General features: G+C 51.9%; 6 protein-coding genes across 6 annotated transcripts; 3 read left to right on the top strand and 3 right to left on the bottom strand.

The window, feature by feature from the left end:
* Window positions 1–21: 21 nt before the first annotated feature.
* BO97DRAFT_442815 (uncharacterized protein) lies at window positions 22–1,803 on the top strand (the record flags this gene model as incomplete). Its single annotated transcript, XM_025698304.1, has 4 exons — window positions 22–514; window positions 574–848; window positions 967–1,019; window positions 1,086–1,803. The coding sequence occupies exons 1-4, from the start codon at window positions 208–210 to the stop codon at window positions 1,801–1,803; spliced, it is 1,353 nt and encodes a 450-aa protein (XP_025552123.1). The 5' UTR covers window positions 22–207.
* Window positions 1,804–1,838: 35 nt separating this feature from the next.
* On the bottom strand, window positions 1,839–2,742 carry BO97DRAFT_434103 (SDR family NAD(P)-dependent oxidoreductase; the record flags this gene model as incomplete). Its single annotated transcript, XM_025697653.1, has 3 exons — window positions 1,839–2,081; window positions 2,145–2,392; window positions 2,445–2,742. The coding sequence occupies 3 exons, from the start codon at window positions 2,740–2,742 to the stop codon at window positions 1,839–1,841; spliced, it is 789 nt and encodes a 262-aa protein (XP_025552122.1).
* A 1,883-nt stretch (window positions 2,743–4,625) lies between these two features.
* Window positions 4,626–6,088, top strand: BO97DRAFT_343829 (TLC domain-containing protein; the record flags this gene model as incomplete). The annotated part of the gene is made up of 3 exons (XM_025691709.1): window positions 4,626–4,748; window positions 4,829–5,563; window positions 5,621–6,088. The coding sequence occupies 3 exons, from the start codon at window positions 4,626–4,628 to the stop codon at window positions 6,086–6,088; spliced, it is 1,326 nt and encodes a 441-aa protein (XP_025552121.1).
* Window positions 6,089–6,795: 707 nt separating this feature from the next.
* On the bottom strand, window positions 6,796–8,103 carry BO97DRAFT_405190 (uncharacterized protein). The gene is made up of 3 exons (XM_025695131.1): window positions 7,645–8,103; window positions 7,248–7,533; window positions 6,796–7,130 (listed from the first exon to the last, which is right to left on the bottom strand). Exons 1-3 carry the CDS (start codon window positions 7,785–7,787, stop codon window positions 6,951–6,953), a joined length of 609 nt encoding a protein of 202 aa, XP_025552120.1. The 5' UTR covers window positions 7,788–8,103; the 3' UTR covers window positions 6,796–6,950.
* A 545-nt stretch (window positions 8,104–8,648) lies between these two features.
* Window positions 8,649–11,950, top strand: BO97DRAFT_389442 (uncharacterized protein; the record flags this gene model as incomplete). The annotated part of the gene is made up of 5 exons (XM_025693718.1): window positions 8,649–8,878; window positions 8,939–9,611; window positions 10,110–10,339; window positions 10,383–10,615; window positions 10,666–11,950. 5 exons carry the CDS (start codon window positions 8,649–8,651, stop codon window positions 11,844–11,846), a joined length of 2,547 nt encoding a protein of 848 aa, XP_025552119.1. The 3' UTR covers window positions 11,847–11,950.
* A 64-nt stretch (window positions 11,951–12,014) lies between these two features.
* On the bottom strand, window positions 12,015–14,603 carry BO97DRAFT_49392 (uncharacterized protein). The gene is made up of 2 exons (XM_025700856.1): window positions 14,291–14,603; window positions 12,015–14,222 (listed from the first exon to the last, which is right to left on the bottom strand). Exons 1-2 carry the CDS (start codon window positions 14,547–14,549, stop codon window positions 12,382–12,384), a joined length of 2,100 nt encoding a protein of 699 aa, XP_025552118.1. The 5' UTR covers window positions 14,550–14,603; the 3' UTR covers window positions 12,015–12,381.
* Window positions 14,604–14,632: the final 29 nt, after the last annotated feature.

Below are 14,632 nucleotides of genomic sequence, written 5' to 3'. Positions count from 1 at the left end.
TCGTGCCCACAACAAGAAGCGCTTGCTCTTATAGCAAATCGAATAAAGAACTCGTCCAGAGTCAAAGGAATTCGATAACAGGCACTTAGAGGAATTTAGTATCCTCTACCCGGCTTAGTGTGATCTGTGATTCTCACGGGAATCAAATCCAATCTCGAGTTTTGCTCGAATCTCCTACCCCACCACTCTTCTGAATACCGCATTGAGATGAAACACTCACCCTCCCAGCAGGACGACCTTGTCTTCGTGAACATATCGCGACCAGATGAGATAAAATCCGCCTCTACTCAGCGCACTATCCGGCGCCGAGTGATGCGGGACATTGGGAAATCGCGTCGGACACAGCGTCGGCCACAGACCTTGGCCCTGAGCCTAAGACCTTCCCCTGGGCCAGACCCTGTGACTAGCGGGTCTCCCTCGATGGACACGAGCATACCTACATCTCTCGACCCATGCAACACCACATTCTACCCCACTCAGCTCGACGAAAGAGGTCTACAGCTGATGCACTTCAGTACGGGCCCCACGCAGCACCCCATCCCGACCTCTTAGCGCCAAGCTTATCTACTACAGTGACAAGCGACAGGGACTACGTCTTCCGACCGTTTCGCTCCGTCTGGTTCTCCATGGCGCTGACAGATCCTAGCGCCATCTTTGTGGCCTTGGCGAATGCAGCCATGTTCTTCGACCAGAGGACCCGTGAGAGGGAGTTTAGATATGAGACAAGCGCCGAGTGTCTGGCGTACTATGGGCAGTGTGTGCAGCAGGTTCGGGGCCGTTTGCAAGATGTCAATGAGAGCCTAAGCGAAGGAGTGATCACAGCCATCCTGGGGTTGATCTGTCATGATGTAAGTTTTGTCCGTTCCCGTGAGACCGATTTGGAGTTGTTGATTGATGCTGGAGCTATATGTTGGGATGGAAAATCGATGGAATACCCATTTTAGTGGCCTTGAACGTATCATCCAGTTGAGAGGAGGGTATCATGGTCTCAACGCCAATGTGACGTTATTTGCTTTTTGGTATGTTGCTCCGTACGATCAAATGTCTCTATAAGCTTGGACATTAGCTGACTATTTGATAATTAGGCTTGATGTTGTTGGGAGTGTGGCAGAGGATAATCGTCCTCGCATGCCGAAACCAATGGTGGACGCGGAATATCTGTGGACAGATTCCCCAAATGTCCTGACACACTTGGCGAGAAGCCTTCTAGACGAAATATCGATGAGGCGCGGGACGTTTAGTGATGTTGTCATTGCTTTCAACTACGTGACGTCCATCGCAACTACCGTACATGAAAGCCAGTGTAGCCCCGACCCATTTTGGCGACAGGAAGACAACATTACTATGATCAACATGTTTGGGCCAGCTACACACTTCCTCCTGTCAATGTCGAGACCAACGGATATTGCTTCTAGCGCGCAGGGAGTAATACTCCTCCGAGAGGCCACACGGTTAGCTCTTCTGATCCTCCTCGCAGCGCTGAAGAGGGATGTGTTTCTGTTCACCTCAAGTGAATGGCCGCACCTCCAGCATAAATTCGCGACTCTCGTTCCATTCTTGCCCATACCCGAGTATGATGCTCCCTGTCTGAAGTTATGCCTATGGGCGATAGCGACAGTCTCTTTACTGTCGAACGCTGGATACCCTGGCCCATATACTGCGGAAATCAGGGCCGTGATGGATCGTCTAGGCATCGATAGTATCGATACCTTGAAGACAGTCAAGAGTATTCTTTGGGTCGATGCTTTGCACATTCAGACCGAACCTTTCATTACAGGACTTTCAGTGCCAACATGTACATAGAACGGATATACAGACAAGCGAGCCTTAAGTACTCCTCAACCGCCCACAATTCCTCCACTGACCGAGATAACTTGCCCGGATATCCACCGACTCTTCTCGGAGCACAATAGAAGCACTGCATCAGCCACATCCTCCACAGTGCCAACCCGTTCTTCGACCCGGGTCATGGGTACCATAGTCTTGTGAATCATCTCTGCCACAGCGGGTGGCACACCGTCCGTGTCGACCGGGCCAGGGGAGATTGTGTTGATTGTAATGCCACCATGACCGCGACCCAGCTAAAGACAATCAGTACGTTCCACCCCAGACTCGCGCACAACTAGGATTGTATGATATCTTACCTCACCAGCCATAGCAAGGGTCAACGCATCCGTTGCCGCCTTCGAAGCCAGATAGATGGGCGATCCAGACACTCCTAACTTTGACGCCACGGAACCGATATTGATCACACGACTGTGCGGTGGCATATGCGCTATTGCAGCCTGAACCAAATACAGAGGACCGAAGACATTGACGCCAAAGGTAGTTGCCATGGACTCTGGTGTCGCACTCAGCACGGGGCCGGGAAACCCTGTTCCGGCGTTGTTGACTGTGCCTCCAAGTAAGCTTTCAATTCTGTATAGACGTAGCACAATGCCCACCTAGTATATCGATCTTCCCGAACGCGGTGACCGTCTCTGTCACAAGTCTCTGGGCTTCCTCTGGACGTGAGATATCCGCCTGCATGACGAGGACCTTCCTGCCCGTAGCAGAGATACCCTCTGCCACTGCCGCGGCGGAGGATGCCGTAGATGACGAGACGTAGTTGATGACGACCGATGCGCCATGATGTGCAAGGGTGGTGGCTATACCCGCGCCAATACCTCTCTTCTTGCCTGAGCCCGTGATGAGGGCCACTTTGCCTTGAAGGCTGAGGAAGGTGTCAGGTTGCGCCGTCATTGCGAGGTGAGGAGTGCTGTGAATTGGAAGATAGAAGTTTCAGGGGAGATGAAGCGCCTTTTATGTTATTCTCTGACACTTCTGACAGACTTGGCTGAGTACAAGTGAGTCATTTTCTTCACTCAGGAGGATGATATGGATTGCAAGCTGCAAAGGTTGATGGAGCTGAGGCTATACTTGATTTCCTAATCGGGAAAACGGTGTCCTTGCCGTGCATACGATTCTTTCGCTAGCTGGATTAGGTTAGATGCTTATCCACTATTGCCAGCTTTTTAAAGTTCAGAGTAAAGGGGAGAAACGTTGATAATGCGACCCCTGGGGTGAATTGATGGAAGGAGTAAGCGTTGCAATCATTTTGAATCGATCGAAAGCTTTAGATGTGCCTTTAAGCCCACATATTTGTAGTTCATTTCAGTCCGGAGCGATTTGCTGCTGGCTTGGTGCTCTTTTCTGCCACCGCCTTTTTTAAACAGTTTCGCCGGCAACTTTTGGCCGGCTGTTTTCTCTTAAGTCCGCTTAATTCCGGCGTTTTCTCTGCGAGGTCGCGGAGGTTCTGCCAGCTGATGCGGTGAGATGAGCGGTGATAGCTCTGAAGCGCCGCTCTCACACTTTTCTGCCACCGCCAATTCTTAACAGTTTTCTGAAATAAATTTCGAGGGCTGTTCGTCTTTGAATCCGCTTAATTCCGCCATTTCCACCTCAAGGTCACGAGCGTTCTGCCGGTCAAAACGGTATATCAGGCGGTCAAGTTTCAAAGCAGAGCCTCTTACTTCTCAAGGGTTTCATTGTGCGAGATTCGCCCGCGGTTTAATCATCACTTGGAAATTCTACACTGCAGAGTTGCAAGATTCTTGCAGCGAACTGCAGGCTGGCAACGTGCAGAAATCAGCAACTGAACTTTATGGTGATTGATCTATATCACGAGTTTCTAGTGGTTTGCTTTAAAACGTGGCTTTATAGTAACTACTATACTATATGTATGTCAGGGCCTTTCTCGATCTTTACTTGTCGGGAGTAAGGTTTAAAGTGGATAGGTAGATGGATCCTCTGATCGATCTCCTGCAGAATGCAGTAGGATATCAGGGACGAAGCCTATCTACGACAACTGTCCTTCACAAACATGGCCCAATGCTCTCCTTTTCCGCTTATATGAGTGGGCTGTCGTAATCGTATTGCTGCCAAGAACACTATTCCTCGAGGTTGACCCAATGACATGCGCACAATCAACGTGGACCGAATTGTTGTATATCAGCAATTCATTCCCAACGAAAGGAGACCACGACAATCAGGGGTTAGTCTGACGATGGTCCGACAGGATGTCGATTTGTAGAGTGTGGAGTGGTCGGGGAAACTGAACTGTCCGAAAACCGATCAAAGTTAGCTTTTGGGAGTCCGCAAAGGGAAGAGATTGCGAGGTTCGTTGCGAGCACCAGCCCAGAGCGGGACTGACATCTTAGTTTCGTCTACGGAGTACACTCAACACTAACTCTACACTTTCTCCGTCTTGCCGCCTCTTCTTCCCCTTCTTCTTCAACCCACTCTTCCCCAACGGTTCGCCCTCAATTCGCAATCTGCGATCGCCGCCTTCCCTTGTTTCTTTTCTCTTTCTCTTCGTGTAGCCCTTTTTTGTCTTTTTAATTGCCCTTCGGGTCGCTCTTCTTCAGTCCTCTCTGTTGGTCGAACATCCCCCTTCCCGCGCGCTCTGTCAATTCCCGGCGCTTCGCATTCCGCTCCGCTCGGTACTTTTTCCCCGTGCGCTTTTCTGCTTTCGGTGGCTCGAATTAGTCGTTGAAGAGGCAGAAGAGAGAAAGGCATAGCCAGTTCCTTCTCCAACATACAAGCAGGCGGTTTATCAAAACTCACATCTCGCCCCTCTGTCCGTCATGGTTCGTGGACGGAAATCCAGCAATTTGGGCGCGGACATCCGCGGTGACACTGGCGCACCGGCCATGTCCACCATGAATGAGGTCAGCCCAATTGATGGAGAAGCCCCCAAATGGGATCAGGTATGATGTCCCTAGGCCTTGTCGATGGCCCTGACTCGCATTGCCCCCCCATAACCCCGGCTCACTTCGTTCATCATCAGGTGCTGCAGTCCGGTGCCTCCGACGAAAAGTCGCCCAAGGCGCCCGCCAAACGTCGCAAGAAGTCCTCTCTGCGCCGCTTCAAGGATGTTTGTCTAAAGCACACCTGGCTTCTGCCGTTGCTCATCATGGTCATTCTTCTATCCCTGTACGCGATCAACCCGACAACGTCGAATCCGCTGCACAGTGCCATCTTCCTGTCCTACCCACAGCCCCCGAAGGTCCCTGGCGGTCCAATCATGTACGGAAAAGGTCCCAAGGATATTGCTTTCGTCTCCTTCTACACGGTTGTCTTGTCATTCACTCGTGAGTTTATGATGCAGCGCTGGATCCGGCCCTTTGCGGTGTACTGCGGCATCCGCGGCAAAGGCAAGACTGCTCGGTTCATGGAACAGGTATACACGGCCATTTACTTTGGAATCTTTGGTCCCTTCGGTCTGTATGTCATGTACCGGTCCGATATCTGGTATTTCAACACCACGGCGATGTTCGAAGGGTTCCCTCACCGAGAGCACGAGGCACTGTTCAAGGCGTACTACCTGCTGGAGGCGAGTTACTGGGCACAACAGGCGATCGTGTTGATGCTTCAACTGGAGAAGCCGCGCAAGGACTTCAAGGAGCTGGTGGCACACCACATCATCACGTTGGCACTCATTGGATTGAGCTACCGGTTCCACTTCACTTACATGGGTATCGCCGTGTATATCACACATGATATCTCCGACTTCTTCCTTGCCGTACGTACACCGATCCTTCGCGCAACCTAACGAAGTGCTAACATGGATTCTTTGCAGACTTCCAAGACCCTCAACTACCTCGACCACTGGATTACGGCGCCATACTTTGGTATTTTCGTCGGCATGTGGATCTATCTTCGGCATTACCTGAACCTGAAGATCCTCTGGGCTGTTTTGACTGAATTCCGCACGGTCGGACCGTTCGAGCTGAACTGGGAGACCCAGCAATACAAGTGCTGGATCAGTCAATACATCACATTCGCCCTGCTGGCCAGTCTGCAAGCTGTCAACCTGTTCTGGCTTTTCTTGATTCTGCGTATCCTGAAGAACTACATCATCAGTGACATCAGGAAAGACGAGAGAAGCGATGATGAGGATACTGAGGAGGAGATCCCGGTTCCCGACGCCAACACTCATGCCACTCTCGCGACGGGTATCGAGGCGCCGACCCTGAATGCCCGCAGCAAAGAGAACAAGACCCCTCAGGTCCTTGTGAACGGCCAGCCTGTCAACAGCAAGCATTAGTCAAACACCATTGCCGACAGGTCCCCAAACAATGAGATCGCCGTGGAGGTATGCATATCGCATTGTTACGATCCATGCGGAATCGTGTAGCCCACTCTTGGTGAGGCTTGTCTATAACTTCTTTACCTTCCGAAGAACATTTTATGGCCTCCATGTTCGAACTTTTTTTTTTTTCCTTTCTTCTTTTTTGCCCCTTGAGGAGAAACGACCTTTGTATTTCCCCCCATGTCTGTTCTCTCTACATGGTCGTTGGGTGTAAGTGGGTCTACGAGAGCAACGGCTGCTGGCTTTGCATACAATTGTTTTGAGGTGTCGGTCACGTCATGGTCGGGGCGTCGCAGGTGATGCAAGCTGAAATGAATATAAGTGACGAAATTTTCCCCATGACTGAGCGGGTGCGGCTTTTTCCTATTCTCCTTTTTTCTTTTATTTTTCCTCAAGGTTGTGTGAAGGATAGGTACAAGCTTTTCTTTTCCTGTTTCGAGGAGAGGATGGCGCATTGGAACCGCCTGCAGATGTCTAATCTAATATAGTAATAGATCCGCATCGACTGACCATTGGCCGGTGCGATTCACTTCCAAAGCTTCTGTGCATTGATCTCGCATACAAAACAGCTGTAGCCCTTTGAGCTAATCTACTGACCCTCGCAGCTATGTCCTTTCCCCAGATCTACACTTACGAGTCTACGACGCAGGAATCCAAGAAGATGCGAGATCATATCAGTTAAGTTGCTATACCGGCCAACTGCCCACCCCCTTCATGGCACTCATGGTCTTATACATGAAACAATTGCATCAAGCAGAGAGAAAAACAAACACCCCGTCTTTTCTCTTTAAAACGCCAAAGACGAAGACATCCGAGTTTACTGCTGTGGACGATCAGGCGACACAGTACCCTTGACCTTAGCCGACTCCGTCTCGCCCTCGCCCTTCATACTCTTGCCGGGCTCGTTCACATACGGGTTATCCGTAGTCGCGTTGGAAAGACCCTCCTGCTTGCCGGACATGGTGGACGCATTGCCGGCTTCCTTGCGAGTGGCCGCCTGTTATGGTCAGCACTACCATTCCTTGTATTACAATCGCGGGAGGGGGGGGGTGGAGGGGATCCCCGCTCCCCACGTATATTCCCATCGGGACTTTTTCTCTAGGGCAAAACTCACCTCATCAGCCTCCGAAGGCGCCTTCCCATCCGTCGAGGGGGTAGCTGCACCCGATGAGGACGAAGAAGACTCGGTCTTCTGTTCGGCGTCGCGGTCCGGTTGAGGAGCGGAGTCCTTGGCGGGCGCGACCTCTTCTTTCTCGATCGGCGCCGAGGTCGAGGCCTTGCCCTTGGGTTCGCCGTGGTTGTGGGTGTCGGGTGTGTCGTGCGACGAGGCGGCGGCCTTGCCGCCTGATGCGAGCAGGTAGTATGCTCCTGGGATGCCGAGGCCGAGGGAGCCGATGAGCCTGTTTCGTGGGCGTTGGGTTAGTTGCGTGGGAATCGCGATTGGGAAGGGCAATTGGTGAGTGGGAGCTGGGGATTGAGGTACAAGGGATTGGGGATATAGGTAAACTTACCAGGGGAGGTCGGAGGGCTTGTTGCTTGTTTCGGCGGCTTGGGCGTATGTTCGACGGGCGGATTGCTGGGTGGGCATCTGTCGTCGCACGGTGCCCAGGGCTCGGGCGGAGGCGCGGAGGAACTGGGGGCGTGCGAGGACCATTGTGTTTGGTTGTGTGGTGATTCTAGATAGGAGGAGAGAGGAATTGGGGTGTATAGGATGGTAGGGTGAAGCAATTGGTTTGGGTATATGTTGGTAGGAGGGAGGAGAGAGGAGGAGAAAGAAGGGAAGAAGGGAGGGAAGCAGGAAGAAGGAAGAGTAAAAGAGGTGGCTGGCTTGGGAAAGAGGAAGGATGATGGTATGACTTAATGACCGGGGAATCTCTTACTATAGAATACTTGGAGCTGGCTGTAGTTGCACTCACCACGGAGCGGGAACTGCCGGCGTGGTCAAAGTAACTGCAAGTACAAGTTATTAACAAACAACTGATTGATTACACCAAATGATGTAATGCCTCTGTCTCCAATCACTCTCCATGCGGAGATCGGCCTCGTGCTGTTGTGCTGTTCCCACCCGGAATTTCTCCCTATCAGCATTGCTTGATTATTTATCTGTATACCTACCAGTTCTGACAGCGGTGACTTCATTGCTGGCATTGTTTCTCTATTTATACTTACGAGCGATGTGCAGAGAATACAGGCCAAATGCATGTTGGAGTTGATCTGCGGTGGCTGATGCCTGCGTGGTTGGCCTCAGTGGTAGCCCGTAGAAGCTTGTTTCGGCCTGAGGCAGCCAAGCAGCTCCGATAGTAACAGCAAGTTATCATTCTCACTCACTATCAGCTGGATGTTCATCCCCTCACCAGTCCCCTCCCCACCATCACATTTCGACTGCGCAACCCACTGTTCCGTCTTGGGTCAGCTCTGTGCTCGCTCATCAGGAAAAGACAGTACTGTGTTTTATCTTTTTTCAGAAGCATCTTAAACCCCGCCGCCAGCTCAAAACTCAGTGCGGGGCTTCACCATGGCGGACCGACAGGCAGTTCAGCATAACCTGAACAGCTTACTCCTCAAGCTGGATGACCCCGACCCGGACATGAGATACATGTCCCTCAACGATCTTCTTGGCGTTTTAAACAGTCCTAACTCCACATATCTGGCTCATGACCAGTTCTCCGCCTCAAAGCTGGCCGAAGGTCTCCTCAAGGCGTTAGATGATCAACACGGTGACGTCCAGAACCAGGCTCTCAAATGGTACCTTTCCTACCCTCTCTACCTTCGCGTACCCTGATCTGATCTTTCGATGATACATAGCCTTGGTCCCCTCGTTCACCGACTGCCATTTGAGAGTCTCGCCTCTCTTCTGGAGAAACTCACCAACCTGACAGCTTCCCAGACCATCGATACATCCGTCCCCAACACCGCTCTACGATATATCGTCACTGCTCTTCCTCGTCCTCAGGCCGGACAACAACCCAGTCTAGATGCTACATCGGCTTACTCAGCGGTGTCTCGCGTGCTCATACCTCGGCTGACTGGCCCAGTACAATCTCCCTCCAGCAGACGAGGCTCGGTTGTCAAGGGAATGCTCGAGAAGGATCCATCCAAGGGTTTCAGCAGTGACGCGATTGATGTGTTGATTCAGGTCATCAATTGCTTTGGACCGCTCCTGAAGGAGGCGGAGTTGACTGCTCTGAAAGATTCCGTCATGTCCATCGTCGACAACGACACGGCTGGTACCGTGGTAACGAAGCGCGCGCTGGCCGCCATCTCGGCTTTGGTCCTTCATTTCTCCGATAATCAGCTCAACCTCTTTGTAAAGGAACTGACGCAAAAGTTCAACTCTCAGCCTACCACCGTTCACCAACGCCACCTCGTCGCCACGGTGGGTAGTATAGCGAAGAGTGCCCCTGCCAAGTTCGGCCCCTACCTCCCGACGCTTGCTCCATTCGTGTTCTCGGCCCTGGGGGAGGATGCAGTGGCACCAGTTAGCTGAGTTGGCGTGGTTGTGGCGCCCTGACGGTCTCCTCAAGTAACGACTTCCAATGTACTGTAGGATCTCGTCTCGATAGATTGATGAACTCCCGGTTATCACTGGACCTTATGGATTACTATACCCTCAATGAAAATCATGGTCTCCTTTCTGATTCAACCTCGATTCCGAGAAATCACCAAATCACTAGATTTGTATTTGGACGATCTATCTGGCATCATCTACGATGTGTGCGCCCTGCTTACCACGGCTACATGGCAGCCACTGCCGTGTTTGCGTAACTTCTCGAGCTCTGGGTGGTTACTCGATGGAAATGTGCGGCGCTCTGATGAACGAATTCTCGGTTGCGCTTCTTTTTGCTGAGACTAAGTCAATCAGTCGATACTGAAACGTCTAGATGAGACACCGAAGGAAGCAAGGTACGGCGTGCTTCCGGCCAGTGGGATTTCCAACTGCAATTCACGTATTTGAAACTAGGCTAGATCTTCCCAGGCAACGACAGTATCACAGGGCAAAACGAGGTATAGGATGCCTCCTCCAGCGTTACTGCCTCCTAGTCATTATTGGGACAAGCTGGTCGCTTCCTGCCTTGCAAAGTCAACAACCGCAGCTTCCTTCTGTGTTGTCGGTCAACGCGATCAAAACATCTCTGCCACTTTTCCTCTCGACTTTTCCTCCATCCTCCCTCAAACATCTTATCTTCCGCATCAGACTCTTACCGTGTTGACTTACACTGTATCTTAACCTTCGTATACTCCTTATCAGGTTTACCTTCGGCGCGATGCGTATGCTCAATTGGGCTCTCTCCGTTTATGGTCTTGCAGCGTGCACGACGGCGCGGAACATCATCACCCTGCAGTCGAACCATCATTTGTCCCCGATTCTCCCTCGGCCCCAAGATGATGTTAGCATCCAGACACTTTCCGTCCGTGCGACTGGAAAGCGTTGTGGCTCCGGAGTTGGGAAGTGTCCAGAGAAACTCTGCTGCTCTACTGCTGGTATGTTGCCTTGTGCATCTCACCCTCAAATGTGATTCTGATGGCTACAGGCTACTGTGGGGATACTAAGGACCACTGCGCCTCTCCGGACTGTCAGATCGACTACGGCTATTGTGACGCACATATGACCCCCGGTGGATCCTCTACCGAAGACATTCCCCGGCCTCTTGATGGAGTTGCTCTCTATGGACCCCATATCATCCGATCCTGTACGGTCCCGGGTACCGTCGCTCTGACCTACGATGATGGACCTAAGGAGTTCACAAAGGATCTGCTTGACCTTCTCGATCGGTACGAAGCAAAGGCTACTTTCTTCATTACCGGCAACAACAACGCCAAAGGCCAGATTGACAGCCCCGGGATGCCATGGGCGTCTTTGATCCAGCGTATGCATGCTAGTGGCCATCAGATCGCGAGTCACACCTGGTCTCACCAAGACCTCAGCAAGATCTCACGGGACCAGCGTCGCATCCAGTTGCTGTGGAATGAAGCCGCCCTGCGGAACATTCTAGGGTTTTTCCCCACATACATGCGACCTCCATACTCCAGCTGCACGGCCGAGTCCGGCTGCTTGGAGGATATGGGAGAGCTTGGCTACCATATTATTTTATACGATATCGACACGGAGGACTACAAGCACGACAGCCCGACCGAGATTCAACGCTCCAAGGACATCTTCGACAGTAGTCTGGATGCCCGAACTGCCTTTGACCGGCCCTGGCTTGTGATTGCTCACGATGTCCATGAACAGACTGTCCATAATCTCACAGAGCACATGCTGAAGAAGCTCATCGCTGAGGGCTTCCGACCAGTGACAGTGGGCGAGTGTCTGGGTGATCCTCCCAAGTATTGGTACCGCGAGGACAATACCGTCGATGGCCGCAACTCGAGGAAGAATGTCTTCAAGGTCCCTTCGAGGATAGTCTCATTCGATGGGATGTGTGGCGGCAATGTCACATGCGATGGATCCCGCTTTGGACCTTGCTGCAGTGGGACCGGATTCTGTGGCAATTTGACCACATTCTGCGGTGAGGGTTGTCAGTCCGACAACGGCATTTGTGACAGCAAGACGAATGTCGCCGTGGCTGTAGAGGACCACACGGACTTCAAAGCCACCGGTAAAGCTATGTCGAAGGACAAGCCCGCCAAGTCGGATGCGAGCTATATGGTGCCTTTGATTCTTCCCGTTGAGTTTGCGGTATTGTCTTTGCTTGCTGTGTTGATTGGGTAGTCTGGACCCGAGACCGGTCAGGGCAATGTTGTTCTTGTTCACCATCAAGATGCTGGGTGCAGTGTTCACCGTTATGTTTGTGAGTCGTGCATGGTTTATCGGCTGGACCAATTCTTTATTTGGCGTTTGTACACTCCTTTGGGCATTCATACGAAAGTTATGAAGCGTGACCTTTGAGGCTACTGAAGAGAATAACAAATATATCCGATTGTCATTGACATCTCTGGAGGCCGTAACCATTGTAGAGATGTCCAGTCGTGGCCTCATCAAGCCACTGTAGATAGAATGATTGACGAAACAAGTAATTGTAGCCATTCCGAGAAGCAAGACCGCTCTGTTGGGGTATTTCGCGAAGACATAACTCATTCTCAAAAAGGAATTTTACAGTCTGAGAGCCGCTCCCTTCCACCGAGCAATATACATATAATGGAGCAGAAGTGAAAAGCAAGAAGCGCGTCGTGACTGACTCCATCCGACAACTACCTTCCTGTTTTCCAGTAATAGCAGTTGGAAGTAGGGGTATCCAGACATTATCTTATCGCTTAACCACCTTCAACAGCGGAGCGATGCGCGCCCGCCGGCTCAGACCCACGCGGTAAGGCACCTTGCTCGTCGACGAGATCGGACTGTGCTTGGTAGGGCCCTTATTCGATTTCAGTGGTGTAGTGGGAACAGTATTGAGTTCGGGGTTCGGTTGAGGATCCGGAGTCGGTTCGGCTTGGTTTGGAGGGCGGACAAGGTCATCCTCTCCTTCGTCGCCCCCTGGCTCAGTGGTTGGTTCCGCGGGGTTTTGCTCCTGTTCCACCTGTTCCACCTGTTTCTGTTGTTCGTGTTCGTGTTCGCGCTCCTGCTCCGTTGGAGGGGGATTCTTTCTCTTGCGGCCGCGTTTCTTGGGCGCTGGTTCTGCTGTTGTTGCTGCTGCTGCTGCTGCTGCTGTAGTCGAAGGATCGAAATTCTCTTTCGCTTCCAATATCTCTGGATCGGGGTGTTGTTTTAGGGATAGCGTTGCTGAAGGTGGTGGAGAGAGTTCAATCGCTGGGCCCCGACCAGCGCGCTTTCCGTAATTTTCTTTTTCTTCTTCTTCGACCCAGATCACGTCGGGTTCGATGTCTGATTCGTAGGTTTTCGTCAGGGTGATGGAGGTGGTTTTGCCGCGTTTGAGCTTTTTCTTTTTGGGCTCTTTAGTCCCGGAGGGCTGGGTTTTTTCGTCTTGTTGGTTGGGTGGCAGGTCTGTTTGTTGATGAGGTGGTTCAATGTTAGATGGGTCTTCCGGGTCTGTCGTCGGGGGTTTGGGGTTCTTTGGTGGTCGGCCTGGTTTGCGTTTTTCGGGCTTGTTGTTGGGTGGTTCGGTTGTGCTTGTGGTGGTGGTCGTAGTCGTCGTTGTGGGGTTGGGGTCTTGGATGTCTGTGCTGTTGATTGTGGTGGTGGTAGTGGTTGGTTCGGCGAGATCGCTAACTCTTTTGTCGTCGATTACAATGGCTTCGGATTCAGTTGGGTTATCAGGTTCTGGGAGAGATGGTGCTTGTGGTTCCGGCGGTTGCTGTTTCTTCTTGCGGCCGCGTTTCTTTTCCACGGTAGGAGTTTGCGCAGCGGGGACTTGGATGGCGACTAGCTCGTCGGCGCTCAATTGCGTTGGGGCCAGTGATGTTGCCGTTGCTTTGCCGTTGTAGGATGGGTGACTGGTCGGTGTATCGAGATGGCTGTCGCTTTTGTATCGACTCGCTTTCGCCGCTGACGGGACGGAGGAGAAGGGTTGGGTATCGTGCGGGGAGAAGGGGGTTGCTTGGAGGGAGGCAATTCGTCGAGGAGAGGAGGTAGGTGCAACTTCAGTGGGGATGGTTGTTGCGGAGTAGGTGATGTTGTGTTGGTTGTCGGTGGTATCAGGATATGCGTTCTCGAGGGGTGGGAGCGATGCTTCAAAGACGTTGAAGGATGAGGATGTTCTGGCTGCGGAGGAGAGATTGTGGCTTGGGATGGATGAGAATTGTTGGTAGTAAGGCTGTATTGGCACTTCGACGTGAGCGTAAGTGGCATATTCGTTGGGATCATCGGACCGAGGTGCCTCGTATTGCTGAGGTGGAGGCGTGCGATTGAGGCTGGAGGGGTTCGGATTTGTATTTAATGATAGCGAGGGGTCTGCTTGCGCCCAGCCGAGATTGCTATCTAAGGCACTGTACGATGATGAGTTGCTGGTGTATGGATGACCGGTGAGATCAACAGTGACCTGTTCGGCTTGTACAGGTATCGTAGTAACTGCTTGGATCGACTCTGAGTAGACGCCCTCATGGTGGTGCTGCCTCGACGTATCGACGACGTGGGCCTCGTCATCGTCGAAAAGTCTTTGCTGCGCAAGTCCAATCTCGTTCATCATCGAGCCTGTTGCATGATCCCAATGATTAGCATGACGGTCAAAAGTGAGATGTAGGTAGTTCGAGATCTCCTACCCATAGGTCCACCTCCAGCATTCGTCGAGTTCCACCTATCTTCCTGTTGATGCTGAAAGCGGATTCCGGGCTGTGATCTTTCCTGCGATTGCAGGTATTGATCAAAGTTGATATTCATGCTCGAATCATAGTTGCCCTCTTGTTCTTGGTGGTTTTGTACGTCGGCATGCACGTTATCGGCCTCCTGCCCTGGGGATCGGGGTGCCACAAACGGATCATCCTCAGCATCTGAGTCTTGAATCACACGGTCATGAGACATTTTCTGCTACTCGAGTTGTGCTCTGGCGTAGCTGTGCGCGCGATCATGCACCGAAGCTTTCTAATGACAATAATATTGGCCTG

Source organism: Aspergillus homomorphus, assembly GCF_003184865.1.
Source record: "Aspergillus homomorphus CBS 101889 unplaced genomic scaffold BO97scaffold_15, whole genome shotgun sequence".
NCBI classification, from domain to species: domain Eukaryota; kingdom Fungi; phylum Ascomycota; class Eurotiomycetes; order Eurotiales; family Aspergillaceae; genus Aspergillus; species Aspergillus homomorphus.
Note: the sequence above shows the minus strand (reverse complement) of the source record. Positions and strands in the feature narration are given on the sequence as shown.

What these genes read in the sequence shown, in the direction of transcription:
- BO97DRAFT_405190 (XM_025695131.1), bottom strand. Translation starts at nt 7,787, where the DNA reads ATGGTCCTCGCACGCCCCCAGTTCCTCCGCGCCTCCGCCCGAGCCCTG. An exon ending in AAGCCCTCCGACCTCCCCTG is followed by an intron (nt 7,534 to 7,644) that starts GTAAGTTTACCT and finishes CCCACGAAACAG; the next exon opens with GCTCATCGGCTCCCTCGGCC. An exon ending in CGCCTTCGGAGGCTGATGAG is followed by an intron (nt 7,131 to 7,247) that starts GTGAGTTTTGCC and finishes TGACCATAACAG; the next exon opens with GCGGCCACTCGCAAGGAAGC.
- BO97DRAFT_49392 (XM_025700856.1), bottom strand. Translation starts at nt 14,549, where the DNA reads ATGTCTCATGACCGTGTGATTCAAGACTCAGATGCTGAGGATGATCCG. An exon ending in TGCTGGAGGTGGACCTATGG is followed by an intron (nt 14,223 to 14,290) that starts GTAGGAGATCTC and finishes ATCATGCAACAG; the next exon opens with GCTCGATGATGAACGAGATT.